At 35.4% G+C, this 17,398-nt stretch overlaps 1 protein-coding gene across 1 annotated transcript in view; it reads left to right on the top strand.

Moving 5' to 3' along the window:
* ITGBL1 (integrin subunit beta like 1) overlaps positions 1-17,398 on the top strand; it is a 122,297-nt gene that overhangs the window by 43,262 nt on the left and 61,637 nt on the right. Inside the window, exons 3-5 of the mRNA XM_077781506.1 lie at positions 10,830-10,976; positions 12,834-12,956; positions 15,047-15,187. Coding sequence (XP_077637632.1) covers positions 10,830-10,976; positions 12,834-12,956; positions 15,047-15,187 — 411 coding nt within the window. The remainder of the gene's footprint in view (positions 1-10,829; positions 10,977-12,833; positions 12,957-15,046; positions 15,188-17,398) is intronic.

Here is a 17,398-nt window from a genome sequence, read left to right on the forward strand (position 1 = left end):
CTGTAAATAGTATTTGACTCGCTTTTGTACTCTTTGGAGCTGTCTTACCCAGCTGGCTTGCTCCATGTAATATTTCTGTAACTGGCATGTTTAACATGGGCTTTGTTGACCAGCAGATTACCAAAAATGTTAGAATGTCTGGAATTTCAGTAGAGAATGCTAAAGAGAATTGTAACACACCTGTGCTAGAGTTTGTTGTTAATCCTAGTAATAAAGGCTCTCAGGTGCCATAAGGTGTTGTTTAAAATAGCTATTATTGGTGTCTTTAATTGGTGATAACACAAGAAGGGCAAAAAGGAACAGAACAGACCTTACACCTTACATCTCTTTACGTTGTGCAGCATCAGGAGGACTTCTAATCAAGGCATGTCAGGCTGCCTGAATTCTGTCTGCACTGAGGTTCACCAGTGGTGGCCTTCACACCTCATATAGGATATTCTCAGAGGTAACCATTATGGATCACTTTGACTGCCAAACAAAAGGATGGAGTTGTACTGGCTTTTTTGCTTTTGTGAAGATAGATGATTTTCCTTACAGTAGTTGGTGTGTGGCTGTGGTTTGTATCTGTGCTGGAAACAGTGTTGACAGCTCAGGGATGTTTCAGCTGTTGCTGAGCAGAGCTTGCACAGTCAGGCTTTCTCTGCCTCCCACCCCACCAGGGAGCAGGCTGGGGCTGCACAAGGAGCTGGGAATAGGACACAGTCAGGACAGCAGATTCCAGCTGACCACAGAGATGTCCTGTATGGTGTCATGCTCAGCATATAAAGTTTGGGGAAGGAGGAGGGATGTTCAGAGTGATGGTGTTTCTCTTCCCAAATCACTGAAGCAGAGAAGCTTTCTGAAGATGCCTGAACACCTGTCTGCCAGTGGGAAGTGGTGAATTAATTCCTTATGTTGCCATGTTTGTGTGCACAGCTTTTACTTTACCTATTAAACAGTCTTTACCTCAACCCACAAGTTTTCTCACTTTTACCATTCCAGTTCTCTCCCCCATCCCACGATGAGTAGCTTCTCTAAAAGCTATCTCATGAAAAGGAATTGTTCATCCCTCAGGTATAATTTTGTTTGACATATGCAGTATCTGTGTAAAAGTCTACACTGGGACAGTAACATATGGGAAAGAAGTCTTCTAAAAAAGATAAAGAATACTTACTCTGCCTATTTAAAGATCTTCTTACTTAGAAGTTGATTATTTTAGATCCTCAAAAAAGAAAAAAAAAGAGAAACCATTTGGTTAAAAATGAGTAGGAAATCTTTCACAAAAAAATTGAATTATTAATGGAAACCTTGACTCTAGACTGTTTTGATGGATAAAACTAATTTATCTCTGTCTCCCTGAGATATTTATATCATCTGTCTAAACAGCATGAGTCACATTTAAAATGATATCAATTTGTGCCACCTCCAGGATAACAAACTGGAGCTGATTCAGCTGAGTGTTGCTTTCCTTCATTTTAATTATGCAAAATATCAAATTGATTTTATTAAAATTCAGTCAGTTCACTGTACAGGGAATTTGAATCTATAGCCAAGAGGGGAAAAAGAGATGTCACTGATCAGAAGTAAAATTTATGATTTCTTGTCTCTTGTTTTTAATTCTTGAGGTACATGTATGTACATATAGGCACAAACTTTTTAATCCTAAGTACACATGTGTAGTAATAAAACACATAGGATTTTTTTATAAATGCAACAGTGGGTTTTATATACACTTCAAGTAAAAGATTCAAGCTATGTGAAAGACCATTTGGTCTCAAAACACTGTCCAGTACCTGAGTGCTAAAACTATGTATTACCCCCACCATGTATTGCAACTGGAAACAATGAAATTGGAGTAGAAATGTTTGGAAAACTTTTATCTCTTGCCCATTTTTTATTTTTTTTTCCTTAAACAATAATTAAAAAATTATTTTAGAATTTTCCATGAAATTAACCTCTGAAAACTTTTTTTGTCATCTGGAATTCTTTAATATTAAGAAGAATTATTACACATTATGCTTTTATCATATTTATTTGCTGAGAATGTTAGTTTTTAATACCTTGGAAGGCATTTAAGCAGAAGCAGGATGGAGACATAGAAAGGGTTACACAGTTGTATAACCTGACACAGAGCTGTGTGCAGAGAAATTTTAAATTTCACCTATATCTATTTCTTGCCGAGATAGATATTTGAGAGGGGAAAAAAATTCAAAAATTTATATGGAGTAATAGACCATGTAAAAGAGTAAAAATCTTTTCTTGCCTCTCAGAAATTATTGCTCTGAAATACAGGATTAGAGTAGCATATATAAAAACAATTCTATAACCAGTGTATGCAATAAAAATCTTTCATAAGCATTACTTTAATTTAACTTCTAATCTTATCAGTGGAATTGTAATTGTCAGTAGGTATAGTTTTAAATTCCAAGACTAAATAAAATCATTCATGATAGTGGAGAGTAGTCGTACTTTCCAGAGGACCTCATTTTTTTTAAATTTTGGTTTAGTTTTCTAATCTATTTTGGTTTCTAAAGATACTGATTTTAAAGTATTGTTTGATCTTATCCATAGATTGCTATTAATATATTTATCTATGTCCTGTATGATGCTGGTTTAAATTTTAAATGTTTCTTAAAATAACTCTTCTGCAAATGCTAATTTAGCATCTCTGAATTTAGCAATAGTGCTTTTAAATCAGCTTATTTGCACAACTTGTATTCAGAGATGACTGGAATATTTATAAACTTCTGAATTCACATTGACACAAGTCAATATGAAACAAAGATTTTATTGCTGTAAATAATACTTTAGATTATGTATAATAGAAATAGCCACTGTGTCATACCCTCACACCTATCTCTGGTAATTTTTATATATTTTAATGTAGGTTCTGGTTAATTTTTTCATTTTAGAACACTATTTGATATTTGTTTACTAAAAACATTGTTCTAAGCAATCCCTGCAACACATGGCACAAATGCAAGAGGAATTTTTTTTTTTTTTTTGCTTTGCCATAGGAAGTATCTACAGTCATTTGTTTAGATTTAATCCATACCTCTGCTGGAGTTATGATTTAACAAAATTTATGATGTTTTCATTGTCAGAGTGCTTCCAGTAATACCTAGATTAGGATGGTTTGTTGTAGAAAATTTCTGCCTCTCCAGGACGGTGTAGATGAATTGAGACGAGATCTCTCAAGGCTGCTCTTGGGGAATGAGGTTTATTGGGGATGCAGAAAGGTCCTGCCTCGTGCTCCCAGACGCAGCACGTGGCGAGGCTTGGGAGAGGGGAGAGACAAAAGGATGCTCAAGGAGAGGGGAAGCTCCAAGAGAGGGGAGGGAGTTCCAAGAGAGGGAGGAAGTTCCTAGAGACCATGCAGCCCCTGGAAGCCCCCTTTTCAAGGAGCTTCAAGGTGGGCTGGAACAAGGCATGGCCAATGGGGTTACAGGTACTTGATGTTTTAGGGGAGGGACAGAGGTGCGGGGTGAGCCATACATCTTTGGGGGGTGAGATGGAACAGTCCACTTGACCCCAGGACACATCTGTAGGCAGGGGCGTTGTCCGGCTAGCTGGGAGAACTGTTCTCATCCTGGCTGTATTATTTATGGATAATCGTATTTATCTATCTTCTGCAACAGTTTGTCATCAGTTTTCATTTTAACTCTAAAAATCCATTTCAGATAAACTTAAATGCATGTGGGAAATCCAATCACTGCAGAGGCAAACTGTGCTGCAGACCTTGTGCACTCTTGTCAGCGTGACTCAGTTACTCAGGCTCCCCACAGCCCAGTGCTCAGTGGTTTTGTCTCTTACTGTGGGCTACTCCAAGGTCTGGACACCCTAAATAAATGTGGATATGTTTAATGGGAGAGCAGCCAAGTTCCAGTGAAGGGGGTTTTCTTTTAATTTTTAATAGCCTTTTGAGAAATAAATAAGATTAAATTTATTTTCATCCTTAAAGGTCTCTGGACCTACTGTGTTGCTTTTAAAATCTCTGATGAAATTCTTACCAGTACTGTGTTGTTGATAAAGGAGCTTCTGTGACAAAATTGGCTTGAAATGTTCTATTATCATCAGACTGCTTTCCCCTTGAAATTTCCCCCTGGATTTTTTTAGCATTGTTTCTAAATTCCAGCCAGTTCCCTTGGTCAACCCATAGTTTAACCTCATTCTGTCACCACAGGGAGAGTAACAAGTGGTTGTGATGTGAAGGATGATGCAGGATTCTTGTGAAAACCCCGTGTTGCTAAATCTCCTTTCAGCAGGGGCAGAATCCCTATAGATTCCTGCAAAGGTCAAGAAGACTTGGCTTTTGTTGGAGGCAATGCAACATAAACAACCAGACCCCAACCCTAGAAAGAGATTAATTAACATACTGAGACAGAGATAAAAGTAATAATACCACTTATTTTTTCCTCCCTGAAACTGCAACTCTAACAATTCTGAAAAAGGAGATTCAGAGAAACTCTTAATCTGAGTTCAAGTCACAGTTATTGAAAATCTCAAATACAGTTAAATAGAATAGTCCATTTTGCAAATCCTATCTTAGTGTAATCTGAAATGTTTTCACTAGCTTTTCATTGGTGTAGAGTAGTACAATCTATTTCACTAACTACTGGAAAGAAAGTTATCCATTGGGAAAGAAATATTAAAAACATCCTCACTGGGCTGGTCTAGGTTGAAAGAGTAGAACAATGTTTAATTTTTTTCCAAAATTTTCCACTCTTACAATTAAATTATTCTTCCTACCTAATATCCTAATTGGAATTTTGAATCCATAACAAAAAGTTCTTCATATTTTTTCACCCATTTAATGAATTAGTTTTTTCAGGTTTAAAAAGCACTTCAGAAATCATTCAGGAGTTGCTAAAAATGCATAGTAATGTACCAAATTTATTTATCATGCCAGCTGCTGATTTTCTTCTGATTACTAACTTCATGCTTGAGAGAGAAATCCTTATCTTAGCATAAACTTCTCACCTGCCTGTAGAAAATTGATTCCATTACAATTTTAAAATGGGAACTGCCCTCGGTTGTGTTCTTACGTAGAATATTTGGGCTTTTGCTATCAAAAACATGTGGCAGCAAGGACATCTGAGTGTATTTTAGTGTCTGGCCAAACAGCCTGGATCTTTGCACTCAAGTAAGATGCATCTTTTGATGTGAGGGTTACTTTGCTGTTACTAATGTGGCACAACAACATAAATAGGTATTATTCCAAAGCAAATATTTCCATTTGTGTTTACTCAATGAACCAAGAATTTATTTAAAAGCTTTGGCAGTTTAAAAATCACATAGCCATAGTTTCACAGTTCCTTTAGACAGGGAGGGCTCTTGCTGACAAAAATGTTGACTGTAATTTCAAAGGTAGCTTGTTGCCTCATTGGGCTATTTGTTTTTAAACTAGCTATGTCTAGTCACACATAACATCTGAAAGCTCTGAAGTACCAAGATGTTTATCCTTACAAAAATTTATATGACAAAGTCAATTATCAATATTTGCTTTATAAAGAAGAGTTTTTAAGCTCACCACTTGGACTTCTGGTGATTTTGTTTGTGTGGGAGAGGTTATCCAGAAAATTAAAGATACAGGAGTAAAACCTAGTCACCTTTTTTCCAATTCAAGATCTTAGTATCAAATTGTTTTTTCTTACTTTTTCTTTCTATTAAGAAGTCTACATTTTTGTACCCCACCACTGCTCTGTAGAAAAGATAGTCATGGCAGATAAACATGCATAAATTCACACATGCTCTCAGCAAGAGCATGGGAGGTGACAAAACCAAGCAGTTTGTTTTGACTGATTTCATTGCCTATGGAAAGTTTAAGCACAATAATGTAGCACATTTTAGTCACATGTAATAAAAAAAATTAAAGAAAACTGGTACAAAGGTGAATAGAATCTTTTCCAGTAAGATGCACAAAAAACCCCTATAACACTGATGAATGCTGCAATTTCTGCAAGCACATAAAATGAAAGCAATGTTCAAACTTAGTTTCTGGTCCATCCAGTAACTATTTAATATAGTTGTTTTTATAAGGTGATGCAGTTCAACCTGTAACTGAGCTGACATTGTGCTCCTTTTTTATTCAAAATATGTCAGAATATTTAAACCCTGATTTTGAGTATTGTATAGATGAGTGAAGAAAAAGAACATAAATGAATGATCTGTGTTTGCATGCAAAGGTATCTAACGATGCATCAAACTCCAAACTCCCAGCTTCCCAGCAGTTTAGTGAAAAAAGACAACCTCTGAGCTCTGTTCAGCCCACACAGGACCTGAGTCACTCTGCAGAAGTGCCTGTCTCTCATGATGGATTACACACAGAGCTCAGCAAAAGCAGGCTTCCAAACTGATGCCCTGAATACATGCAATGCAGATGTGGATTCAGAACTTTTTATCAGAGATTTTACCTTTGTATCTTTGCTCTTGGACCCATAGGCATGTAAATATATAGTAGAAAAGTATTTTTAGGAGGCACTTAGGTTGCGGTCAAGTGTCTAAGCAGAAAAGTATGTGATCAGAGCCAAATGCTTCTGTTTTAAATTACCGTCTTTCTGCTCAGATGTTTTAATTCCCAGCCACTTGTAAGTCTGCAAGTAGCTAAAATTCTGCAAATGTTTTCCCTGGATAACTTGACTCAGTCTTCCAATGTTTAGAGACTTAATGGTGGTTTTCAAGGATAAACTGGGCTCAGGACCATATCCCATATATTGTGTGAATAATTTCAAATGCAGATTTGTTGCCACTTCCTGTCCCTAGTGATATATCCTCAATGGGTACATCTCAGACACTTGTCAGCTAAAGGCTTAGTCACACCATGTTTTCAGAATTGATGTCAATACGCAGTCACATTCTTCCTCTTTCCAGCTGGGGAGGTATTAGACTATATTTCCTTGTCCCTAGTGTGTAATCTTGTGCTTGTATTTCCAGTTTCAATCCACTTTGACTACTTCAGTCCTTCAGGTTGTCAGTCCAGTTATTTTTGTATGACCTTTCATCTTCACCTCTCTTGTGAGGATTTACAGGTTTGTTATTGCCAAATGTTGTTTTTGTTATTTGAATTTCTTTATCAGAATCAGTAAAACAGAGTTAAACACAGAGAGTTCCAAAAACATAATTTGAAACATAGCCAGACATCATCTTCTATTCCAGTAATATGCCTTTTTGTCCCGATGTTGTTTCCTTCCTTTAAACTATGCTGTGATTCTTTTGCATTTCTAGAGCATTTTGTCCAGAATATTTTTCCTTTCACGGGCTGCATTATGTCCAATATATATGATCCTATCACATGGATTTCCTATGTTATTTTTCTTAAAATATTCATTATCTCAAAAAAGAGATACCAGGTTATTTTGGCATAATGATAGTTATTTTGGGGTAAATCTGTTATTCATTATATTCAATTTTCAGTACTTCAGTGTCTCTATCTATGCAATGTTTCATAGTTTATGTCAAATCCTGGCACAGCTTGAGATCACAGGTATTTGTTTTTATGTTGTCTAAATCATGTACACTCCTTTTGCTTAAAAGAAATAAAAGCTAGGTTTTATTTCAGACATTTGATTGCCTGATAGATTCATTAAAAGTCTTTGTTGCTGAACTGCCTTTTTATGTGCAAGTATTTTAAGTACTCTCAAATGGAGGCCAAAGGGTCTTGCCCTCTTGGTCTAGACACTTTCTTAAAAATAGTGTCATGTCTCTGTTTTCTTCTCATCTTAGATGAGTAATTTTCATTTCCAGAGAGCATGTCATTAGCCACACTGCATTTGCTACTGGTAGTCAACATCCCCATATTTTTTGTAGTTTTGTTTTGTACTGCCTAAAAATCGTCTTTAATCTTAACTGGTTTTTGCTGCTTGAAGCCACTCTTTTTTTTGCTTTCTTTTTATTTGGATGATGAAAGTACATTTTAGTGCTTGAAATTTTGCAGGATCTGACCCTGCCTAACATTTTCTGTTCTCACTTTCTTTATATATTTTGTGACATCTGACAGTTTTCCTAGCATATTAATTTTGTGTTCCACCCTAAAAGCTTCCTGCATAGTCCAGATATACTCTCTGAGGTGATTGCTCATCTAGTTAGAAATTGAGCCCTTTGTTATAAAATGTTTCTCCCAGTGTTTGAAGTTGCAAGTTTTTCATAGTCCTCAGACAGTCTTTTTCTTAAAGGAATTACTACATTTTCTTGAGTCTTCCTTATTTACTTGCTTTCCGGATTTTTTGTTGATTTTTTTTGAGTATGTTTTTTAGTGAACTTCTGATTTATTTGTGTTTAGCATTTATTTGTGTTAGTTATTTTTTAAAAAATGGAATGAGTGTATCATCACTTTGAGATGCAGCTTTCTTGACCAACTATTTAGTGAAGTTTTATTCTTCACTTTTCTTATGTTCTGTGTCACATTCTCAAATACCCGGGTCTACCGTTTATTGCTAAAATTTATTTTATGGGAAGATGCATTCTCACCTCATAGCTTTCATAGTGATAGTTACTCCTTATTTTCTATTTCCTAACATTATTTGCTTTCTAAATAATGCAGAAATTTATACACAACAAATAGGATCCTACAAAAACCTTTCTGAAAAAAATCTAAACCCAGCAGGAAAACTTAGGTGCTTTCCCTAATTTTCTTACAGTTTATCACATACTTGGTTTATACTTTATCACATCTTTTTTTTTGTCACGAGGAAGGCTATAGTGTTGGTACACCTGGGTGTGGGAGAAAAGCAAAAGGATTCCTGTTTCAAACTGACTTGCAGATCAATTGCATCATCCATGTGACAGAGAAGATGCAGGGAGATGCACAAGTTATTGCAGGCAGTTATGGCCTTCTGCATTTCAATATAGACCTTTCACCCAAATTTTTGGGCAGAATATTGCCATTGCTTTGCAATTAAAAATCCAAATGGCAAAATTAATATGTTTTAATTTTGGTGAAAATCATGTGTGCAATCTTACAAATTCATGAGTTAGATTCCTGATAGTTTTTCTGTTGCATGAAAATAATCTTCCATTACTTCTCAAAGCTTTATTAATTACATTATTTTTGTGTTTTCTTGTTAAAGGCGGGAGACTCCTCTGTATAACCTCTCTCTTGAAAACATTTTATTAATTTTCTTTCAACAATGTTGCTTTTTAAGTGAAATTATTTATTTCCTTCATGCATCATGTGTTAGATTAGTGCATTTCTGAGAGAGGTTAGTGCTGGTGGACCATTGCTAATAACTGATATGAAGTGACTTCTGCCTTACTCTGTCATTTAGATATGGGAGTGGGAAAATTAGTCCCACTTTTATTAGAGTATCTTTTCTTCACCAGCAGACATCACACTGTTAAATCACGAGAGTGCCTAACACAGAGAATGCAGTCATAGTGACAAGCAATCCTTCAAAGAAAGGAAAATGGTTATGTTTTTTCTTTACTTTTTTTTTCTAAGCTAACCTAGGATTTACCACCACTTTCTGAAATAGTTTTATGCTGTTGTCTGTCAGTGAAGCAGAATAGTCACTAGAGTAGGTTTTTTATTCTGTATTTTATATCCTTTTTTTTATTGTACTTTACCAATGAAGCAATTCAGCATTTTTTAAGATGGCAACTCATGTTTTAAAACAAGAACTAACATGGTTTCTTATGTTTTTGGTTTATGTTTTTTGTAGCTATTAAACTGTATCTTGCCTTAGGACTATGTTGAAAGGCAAGCAAAGTTTTCTTGAGCAACAAAAAAGACAACCTTTTCTAATTAAAATTGTAATTTACAATACTTATTTAAACTCCTTCTTGCTGGCAGTAGACTGGGCTTGTATTTTTCAGGCAGCTAATTCTAATCACAGGAACAGATGCATTTAAAATAGACTGCAATTAGATTCTGGTTTTAGGATACAGTGATAGGATGGGAATATTCTGTAATCAGATATATATTCAAAAGATATTTATTTTAAAATTTAATTCTCTGTTTAAAAGAGATGCATTTTTTTTTTCACATTTGCTACCTAAAATTGTAAAATGCTAAAGAATGAAGTACTAAAAATTCGCTCCTGGAAGTTAGTGTAAAAAAATGATACTTTGTATGCAACATAAATAGTGAAAATTGTCCAGGTGCTCATCCACCAGCCCTCCCCAAATCCTTTTGGGCAGGGTTGCTCTTGATCTGTTAATCCCCCAGCCTGTGTTGATACTGGGGGTTGCCCCAGCCTAGGAGCAGCACGTTGCATTTGGTCTTGTTAAACCTCATGAGATTCCAAGGGACCTTTCTGAGCCTGTCCATGTCCCTCTGGATGACATCACATCCTTCAGGTGTGTCAACTGCACCACTCAGCTGCAAATTTGCTGCGGATGCACTTGATCCTTTTGCCGTGTCATTAGGAAGACAATCAGTATAACACTGGCTGCAGTACCGGTCCCTGAGGGACTCCAGCTGTCAGTGGTGTGCTCCAGGACTCTGCAGTTGACCACTGGCCTCTTGATGTGACCCAACCAAGTCCTTACACACCTAACAGCTCACCCATCAAACCCATCTCTCCAGTTTAGAGAAGGATGTTGAGGGGGACAGTGTCAAATGCTCTACAGAAGTTCAGATAAATGACATCTGTAGCTCCTCCCTCGTCCACTGATGCAGTCACTCCATCATAGAAAGGCACAGGTTGGTCACGCAGGCCTTGTCCTTGGTGGAGCCATGTGTTGGCTGTCTCCCTGCTATTTTTAATTGCATATGAACTGTGTTAAGTTAATCTGTTAGTCATGTTCATTTAAAAATGTAATTGATGGAATCTATTTTAAAAGCTGGATAAGAAAATACCGCTTTCTGAATGAGAAAAGAAGGGTCTTGACACACTCTTTCCTTCTTTTGCTAGGCCATGGAAAGTGTGACTGTGGGAAGTGCAAATGTGATGAAGGCTGGTATGGTGAAGCTTGTCAGTATCCAACTACTTGCAATCTTACACGGAGGAAAAGCAATGAAATGTGCAAGAATTCTCAAGATATCATCTGTTCTGGTGCAGGTAAGATGTATTTTGTTGCTTTTGATACCTTAGTGCTCTCCCAGTGTTATCTTGAGAATCACTGTGATTTCTAAGTAGTAATTTTGTATAGTATGTTTCAAGAGACTGAGATGTAACTGTAGGCGTACTAAAATGTTTAATTTTTCTATAGGCTTATTTCTGTGTATATAATGTACACTGATTAGGAACACCTACTTTAGTGCTCTGATTTATCTACAGCTGTTTTGCGTTGATGAAACTGCAACTGTGTCATTTATTTTCCTCATCAGAATGTTGTTGTAATGCTACTAACACAGAAAATGATGTGATTTCTATCAAGTGTTTGTGTTTACAGAATGCAGAAATGACACTTTAAAATATTTTTATAAGCATTTATGGACATTTATAAGCTGTGCAACTTCTTGAGACACTTTTGAATTGTACCTGTGATTATTAAAATCAGTTGTAGAAGATGCGTTGAATCATTTAAAGGAGCATTTCCATCTTCACTGTTCTGATTTGGTAATGCTCTCTTCTCTAATTGTTTAGTTTTATGACATCCTAACTTAAATAGGTCTTTTCCTAAAAAAAAAAAAAAATTCAGAGGTAAACCAAATGGCCTTTTAGAAAACCTCATTGAATAATGGTACCATTTTAAAGGGCATTTTCTACCAATTAAGTTTTGAGACCAGAAATTGCCTTCTGGTTTTTCTATTACGTTGACCTCCAAATGGAAAAATGTTTCAAGAATGCCACTTCTGCTTACTATTTCTTTAATTTCTGTTGGAATCCACACAAGTAAATTTCTCACAAATTAATTGCTGACATGAGCAAAGAATCCCAAGGATTTGTGGGACTTGTTGGAGAGAAGGTAGTACAGGGTAAGAAACCAGTTTAACATAAAACTATTAGCACTCAGCATACTGAGTAAATAATATACTCAATTTCTAACAATAGATGTATGAAACTTGCTATTGAGAGAGCCATGAGCGGTAGCTAAATGAGACTCTGACTTTCAAAAATAAGTATAGTTCATTCTACTTAGTCAAAGTTCTTAAAAAAGAGCCCGTTTCTTTCCTTGGTTAGAAGTGGCCCCAGTCTTCCCAGGAGACCACTGACCACAAGGCCCCAGTAATATAATATTGCACAAAGTTCCCACCCTTTCAATTTTATTAAAGGTTGGGACAAGGTTTTTTTTATATCAGTGGCATAGTAATACTTTTGTTTCTAATGTCATTTTAATGCAGTTGTGATTTTCTTTTTTTTTTTTTTGATTGTGGAACTCATTCATACAATTATTTAAGATCTCAGGTTGGATAGACCCTCTGAGGGAAAAGAGGGGATTTTTCTTTCTCAGGGAGCAATAAAAGAATTTCTTCCTATTCAGGAGGGCAGGTCATGGAAGGAGGGAGCCACTGAGCTGAGGGGCAGCTCCCCTCAAAACACCAAGGAGCAAATGTGTGACATGATGAGCAGACATCTGGTTACAAATCCTTTTGCATCCTTTACTGCATTGCCTGAGTGCTCTGGCTTTTCATTATGTCAGAAAGTTTTTTTGGTTTTTTTTTTTGTTTGTTTTTTGTTTTGTTTTTTTGGGGGTTTTTTTTGTGTGTGTGGTTTATTCTGTGAAAAAAAAAAAAAACCAAAAAAAACCCAGTTTTACACTTCCAAGGCACTTGAATGCTCTATCTCTGTACAGCTAAGATTAGGCTTTTTGTTGATATGGATAATTTCTGTGTCTGTCTTTATTTGTGTGGATGATCTTCAGATTACAGCCTTCTCAGAAATAAAATATGAAAATATGTACCATCTCTGACACACTAATGAAATCTTTCTATAATCTGCAATCATTGGGTAATGTTTCTTAAATGTTTACAGGCACATGTCAGTGTGGCAGGTGCCAATGTGCTAACTCAGAAGAAAATGGACTGGTATATGGCAAATTTTGTGAATGTGATGACAGAGAATGCATTGATGATGAAACAGGAGAGATTTGTACAGGTATGTAAGTTAATGCCTGCAAGAAGAGTGAAGATGATTAATATAGATTCTTATTTAATTGCACGGTTCTACAAAATATCTTTACTGAATATATGACTTAAAATAAAAGTAACTCTATTTGCAAGACTTCACGCTGCAAATTCTAAGTGCAAATTTCAGATGCAAAAATGAGCTAACCAAAAGGTTAAAGAATGAATAAATCCTGTGACATTCTCCTCTTTTGGGAAGAACTGCAAAGAGGATTGTACAAGATAATTCACTAAGGTAATTCATAGCTTAGTGTGTCTGTCTTCAATAGACTATATGAGGAATGTGAATGCTTTGTGGCACATATGAGAGAGAGCAGAATTGATATCATATGAAAAAAACCCTAGGAAATAGATTATTAGAAATTTTGTCAAGGAAGCAAAAATTAAAAATACCAGGAATAAATGTAGGATGATAAAAGCAGGAAGATACAAAGAGAAAGGAATGAATAATGAATTTAATCTGTGATAGGAAAGGCAGGAAAATAAGATGGAATGAATTCTGCTGATGGATAGAAAAGAACCAAAATTCAAACTGTTCTTTCATGTCATTATAAGGCAGGAATGTGGCAATTAAATATTGTGCAATACACACCATTTATGGTATTATAAATACTGTTGCCTATGTTGAGAAGGAGGCTTGTCCTTGAGCTGGAAGGTACTACAAACATTGTTCAAGCTACACATATGCAAATTGTGTCCATATGCCGACAAGAGTGTTCCAGTCTTGTTTTTTTTTTACTTCAGTTGAAACTTTATCAGTCAACTAACCATCACTTTTTTTTTTTTGAGGTTGCATACACTTTGGAGTCAAGTTGCAGCTCTTTTTTGAGAGTATAATATCTTCTAGCTAAAATTAAATTCTGGTCCTGATATTTTTCTTAAACTAAAGCTTTTTTACTCTAAGGGAGTGATTTTTTTTCTTCTGCCAAGAGCAAGAGGCAAATTTTATCATTTAAATGATATTTATCTGAGAAATATCAAAGTGTGAGAGAAGAATGAGGTATTGATATTTTAATCTGTGAAAATTGCCTCTAGATTAAATCATTATACTCCTTTAGTATTTTCCCTCCTCTTTTTTGCTACTGTTCATGATCAACCTTTTCAAAATAATTATTTTTGATTCTCTATGTTGTATTATTTAATTAAATTACTTGGTTTTTCACATTTAACCAAATGTAATGAAAATTCCATATATAGATGCAAAAAACAGGAAAAATTGTATTCAATAATTTGCAGTCTTGATAATTAAGACTATAAATTGACCAGATTGTGATAGAGATAGCCAGGTCTACTAAGCTCAAAGGAAGAAAGTACAAGATCCTGATTTCATCCTACTATTAAACAGTTAACTTTTGGCTCTAGGATTAGTAAAAATTGCAACTATTTAATTTAAAAGCTTTTTTCTTTGAAGCACATGGCACATGTGCCTTAGCAGATGAAAATATTCTGGATCTGGTTTCACCCCGATGATGCAACCATCTTTTTTTGGGATATGTATATTTTGTTAAATGAACATCTGAAAGAATAATTTTGAAAAGAAGTCTCCTTGATGAACTGGTTTAGCCATGTTTGAAAATCTTCTTGACAGAGGGGAAGAAGAAGGGAAGCCATATACAACATAGTTGGTGTGTAATAAATCAAGATGTGTTTACTTCAGGTAGCTGAGGAGTCAAGAACACACAAGGTGTTCTTAGACATGCCAAGTATGTGTCCTACCTTGATGTGTAAAGCTATGCTTAAATTTTAACTATTACAGTCTTCAAGAATTACCCATAAAGTAAAAAAAAAAAAAAAGTTTACAGGTATAAAAATTATGTTGTCTATTAGTGTTTCTTGATTAGACTTAATCTATGATTAAAGGAAAATCCCCCTCTAAAATAGAGGGGAAAAGTATAGTTCTGATGTCCTTTGATTTTATGTATTCATACATGATCTATAAATTGTTTCTATTCTGAATCTAGCAGTAAAACTTTTTAAAGGAAAATATTAAAACAGTTACATTGTTAATGCCTTTTAAAAACTTGCTTCTTTCTCACTGTACAAAATTTGTTTTGGCTTAAGGCCACGGAAAGTGTTACTGTGGAAACTGTTACTGTGAGGCTGGTTGGCATGGAGATAAATGTGAATTCCAGTGTGACATCACCCCCTGGGAGATCAAGAAAAGATGCACATCTCCAGATGGCAAAATCTGCAGCAACAGAGGTGTGTCATTTGCATGGACCTTCTACACGTGTTTATAGTTGGCTTTTATTTCACTCTATGCATTCTCTACAGTAGGACATAGACTGTCTTTGCCAAGTTTCTACTTGTTCTCACCTATTTCAGCTCTGGAAATACACTTGCAACTGGGCAGATACCTGTGTTTAGGTATAAACTTACACAAATCCACATCCACTTCTTGATTAAGCAAATTCAATTTGTTCCCATTCTTTATTTTTGTAGTAAACTGAGAAGGATAATTTGTTATTTCGTACATATTTGTTTTGCTAAGAGGCTTAGTTTGCAAAATAAAATATTACCAGATTTTTGACTTTGAATGGACTGGTGCTGTAAGGTCACAGAACTATATGTCAATTCACACAATGGCATTGGGAAAATGAAAACATGAAGCATTTAATTTCTACTACAACCAAAAAAACACCTGTGAAGTATGCAGTAACAATGCTGTGGAATGTATAGAGATGGAAAAGTAGACTTCACACAGTTTCCCTAACTACATAAGGTTTTATCTGCACACAGTTTTGGAATTTGAATTTTACCTTATACTTGTGTCTAATTTTGCCTTTTTGGGAAAAAAAAACAACCATAAAACCCCACAAAATAAGGTTGCCTTTCACTAGCTGCTGTGAACAAGTAGGTAAAAAAAAAAAAAAAAAATAGTGTTTTTTTGGCAATAGACCAGAATAATTACAGTAATACATAAGCAAGAGTCACATAGATACCTCTCCTAAAAACATCTCTACTGAAAAAACATGCTTGCTGTATTGTGAACATCTAGTCGTCAAGAGAGCATTTAGAAAACTCTCTTCTCATAACTAGGCTGAAATTGAAAGTTTGGCTCAAAAGCAGAGATCATGTAGGCTCATTTAGTCGTGGGACTTCAGCATAAAATTTTTGTGTAGTTCTAGAAATAATAGATATCAAAGTATCTTCATATCAGATGCTTTCTTTGTGCTGAGAAAGTAATTTCTTGGCAAAGAATTTCTTGTCAAAGCAAGCTTTTAATCAAATTTGAAATTTTAATGTGCGATTATTTCTTTAAACTGGCATTGCAATAGGAGAAATTGTGTGAATAGCATTGCTGATAGTCTGAGTAGCTGCAACCTCCAATACAAAGGTACATTTGTGTGATACTTCCATGCCTTTAGCTTTTAATGTATTTGTGATTTTATCTTCATAAGAATTTCATAGGCTTCTGATATGGTGAAGTTACTTTCCAACAAAGTATTTCTGCTCCATTTGGTCGTACTTACCCAATTTTCTGTACTTATACATCTTGTGATATAAGTACGGTTCATCTTGTCAGTCTTGAGCCTTCTAAAAATCAAATATCAAGGCAAACCTTGATGCTCACCCTCCTTCAGCTAAGATGGATAAATTGTTCTAATCTTTTCCCCTGGGCTATCTAGTCAACCAGTTTAGAACACATGTGAAAATTTAGATTTTTAAACTTTGGTGGGTTTATGTTCTGCATTCTGACATCCAGGACAGCTGATCTAAATTAACTCTGAAGTTGTTTCTGGGAGGATTAATCACTCTCCAGAGGCATTTCCTGGTTCTGTTTGTTTGTTGTTTTGTTGGTGGAATGGTTTTTTTCTTCTTCAGTAATGTCACTGAATTGTGAAACTATTAAAAATTAGGCACAAATTTCTTGAGGGCTGTCTCAGGATTTTTAACAGACTAGAGGGCAGAAGCTTTTTGTGTTCATATCATGCATGCTGGGTTGTGTAGACCCGCTCCTTTTATTAGAGAATGTGCCTATATCTATGTGTACTGTTTAGGCATCCTGTCCTGGTGTGTCAAATATTATATTATATTGTTTAGAATAACCTAAATAAGATGGCAAAGGTGTTAGCAGAGTAGCAGAAGGTGAAGCCACTCTACAAGAAATGAGCTCTGTGCTTCTACGAGCCTTTAGCATCTCAAAAAAGTAGTGAGTGTGCTCCCTGAAGCATATTTGAATTTCTGAATAGGGAAATATCTTTTTTTCTTTGGTTAGGGGTTTTTGTTCAGATTTTCCTTAATAAGTAGGGTGCATATTCTCTGCATATTAGTAAAATATGCACATTTGTTTTCTGTTATTCACATTTCTTCTTATTGTAAACAATGGGTGTGGTCCTGAATATTGACTTGGGAAAGTGGAGAAGTATCCTTTCATGTAGATCTGTGCTGCTGTTCTTAGGTACAGAATGA

Source organism: Lonchura striata, chromosome 2 (genome assembly GCF_046129695.1).
Source record: "Lonchura striata isolate bLonStr1 chromosome 2, bLonStr1.mat, whole genome shotgun sequence".
NCBI lineage: Eukaryota > Metazoa > Chordata > Aves > Passeriformes > Estrildidae > Lonchura > Lonchura striata.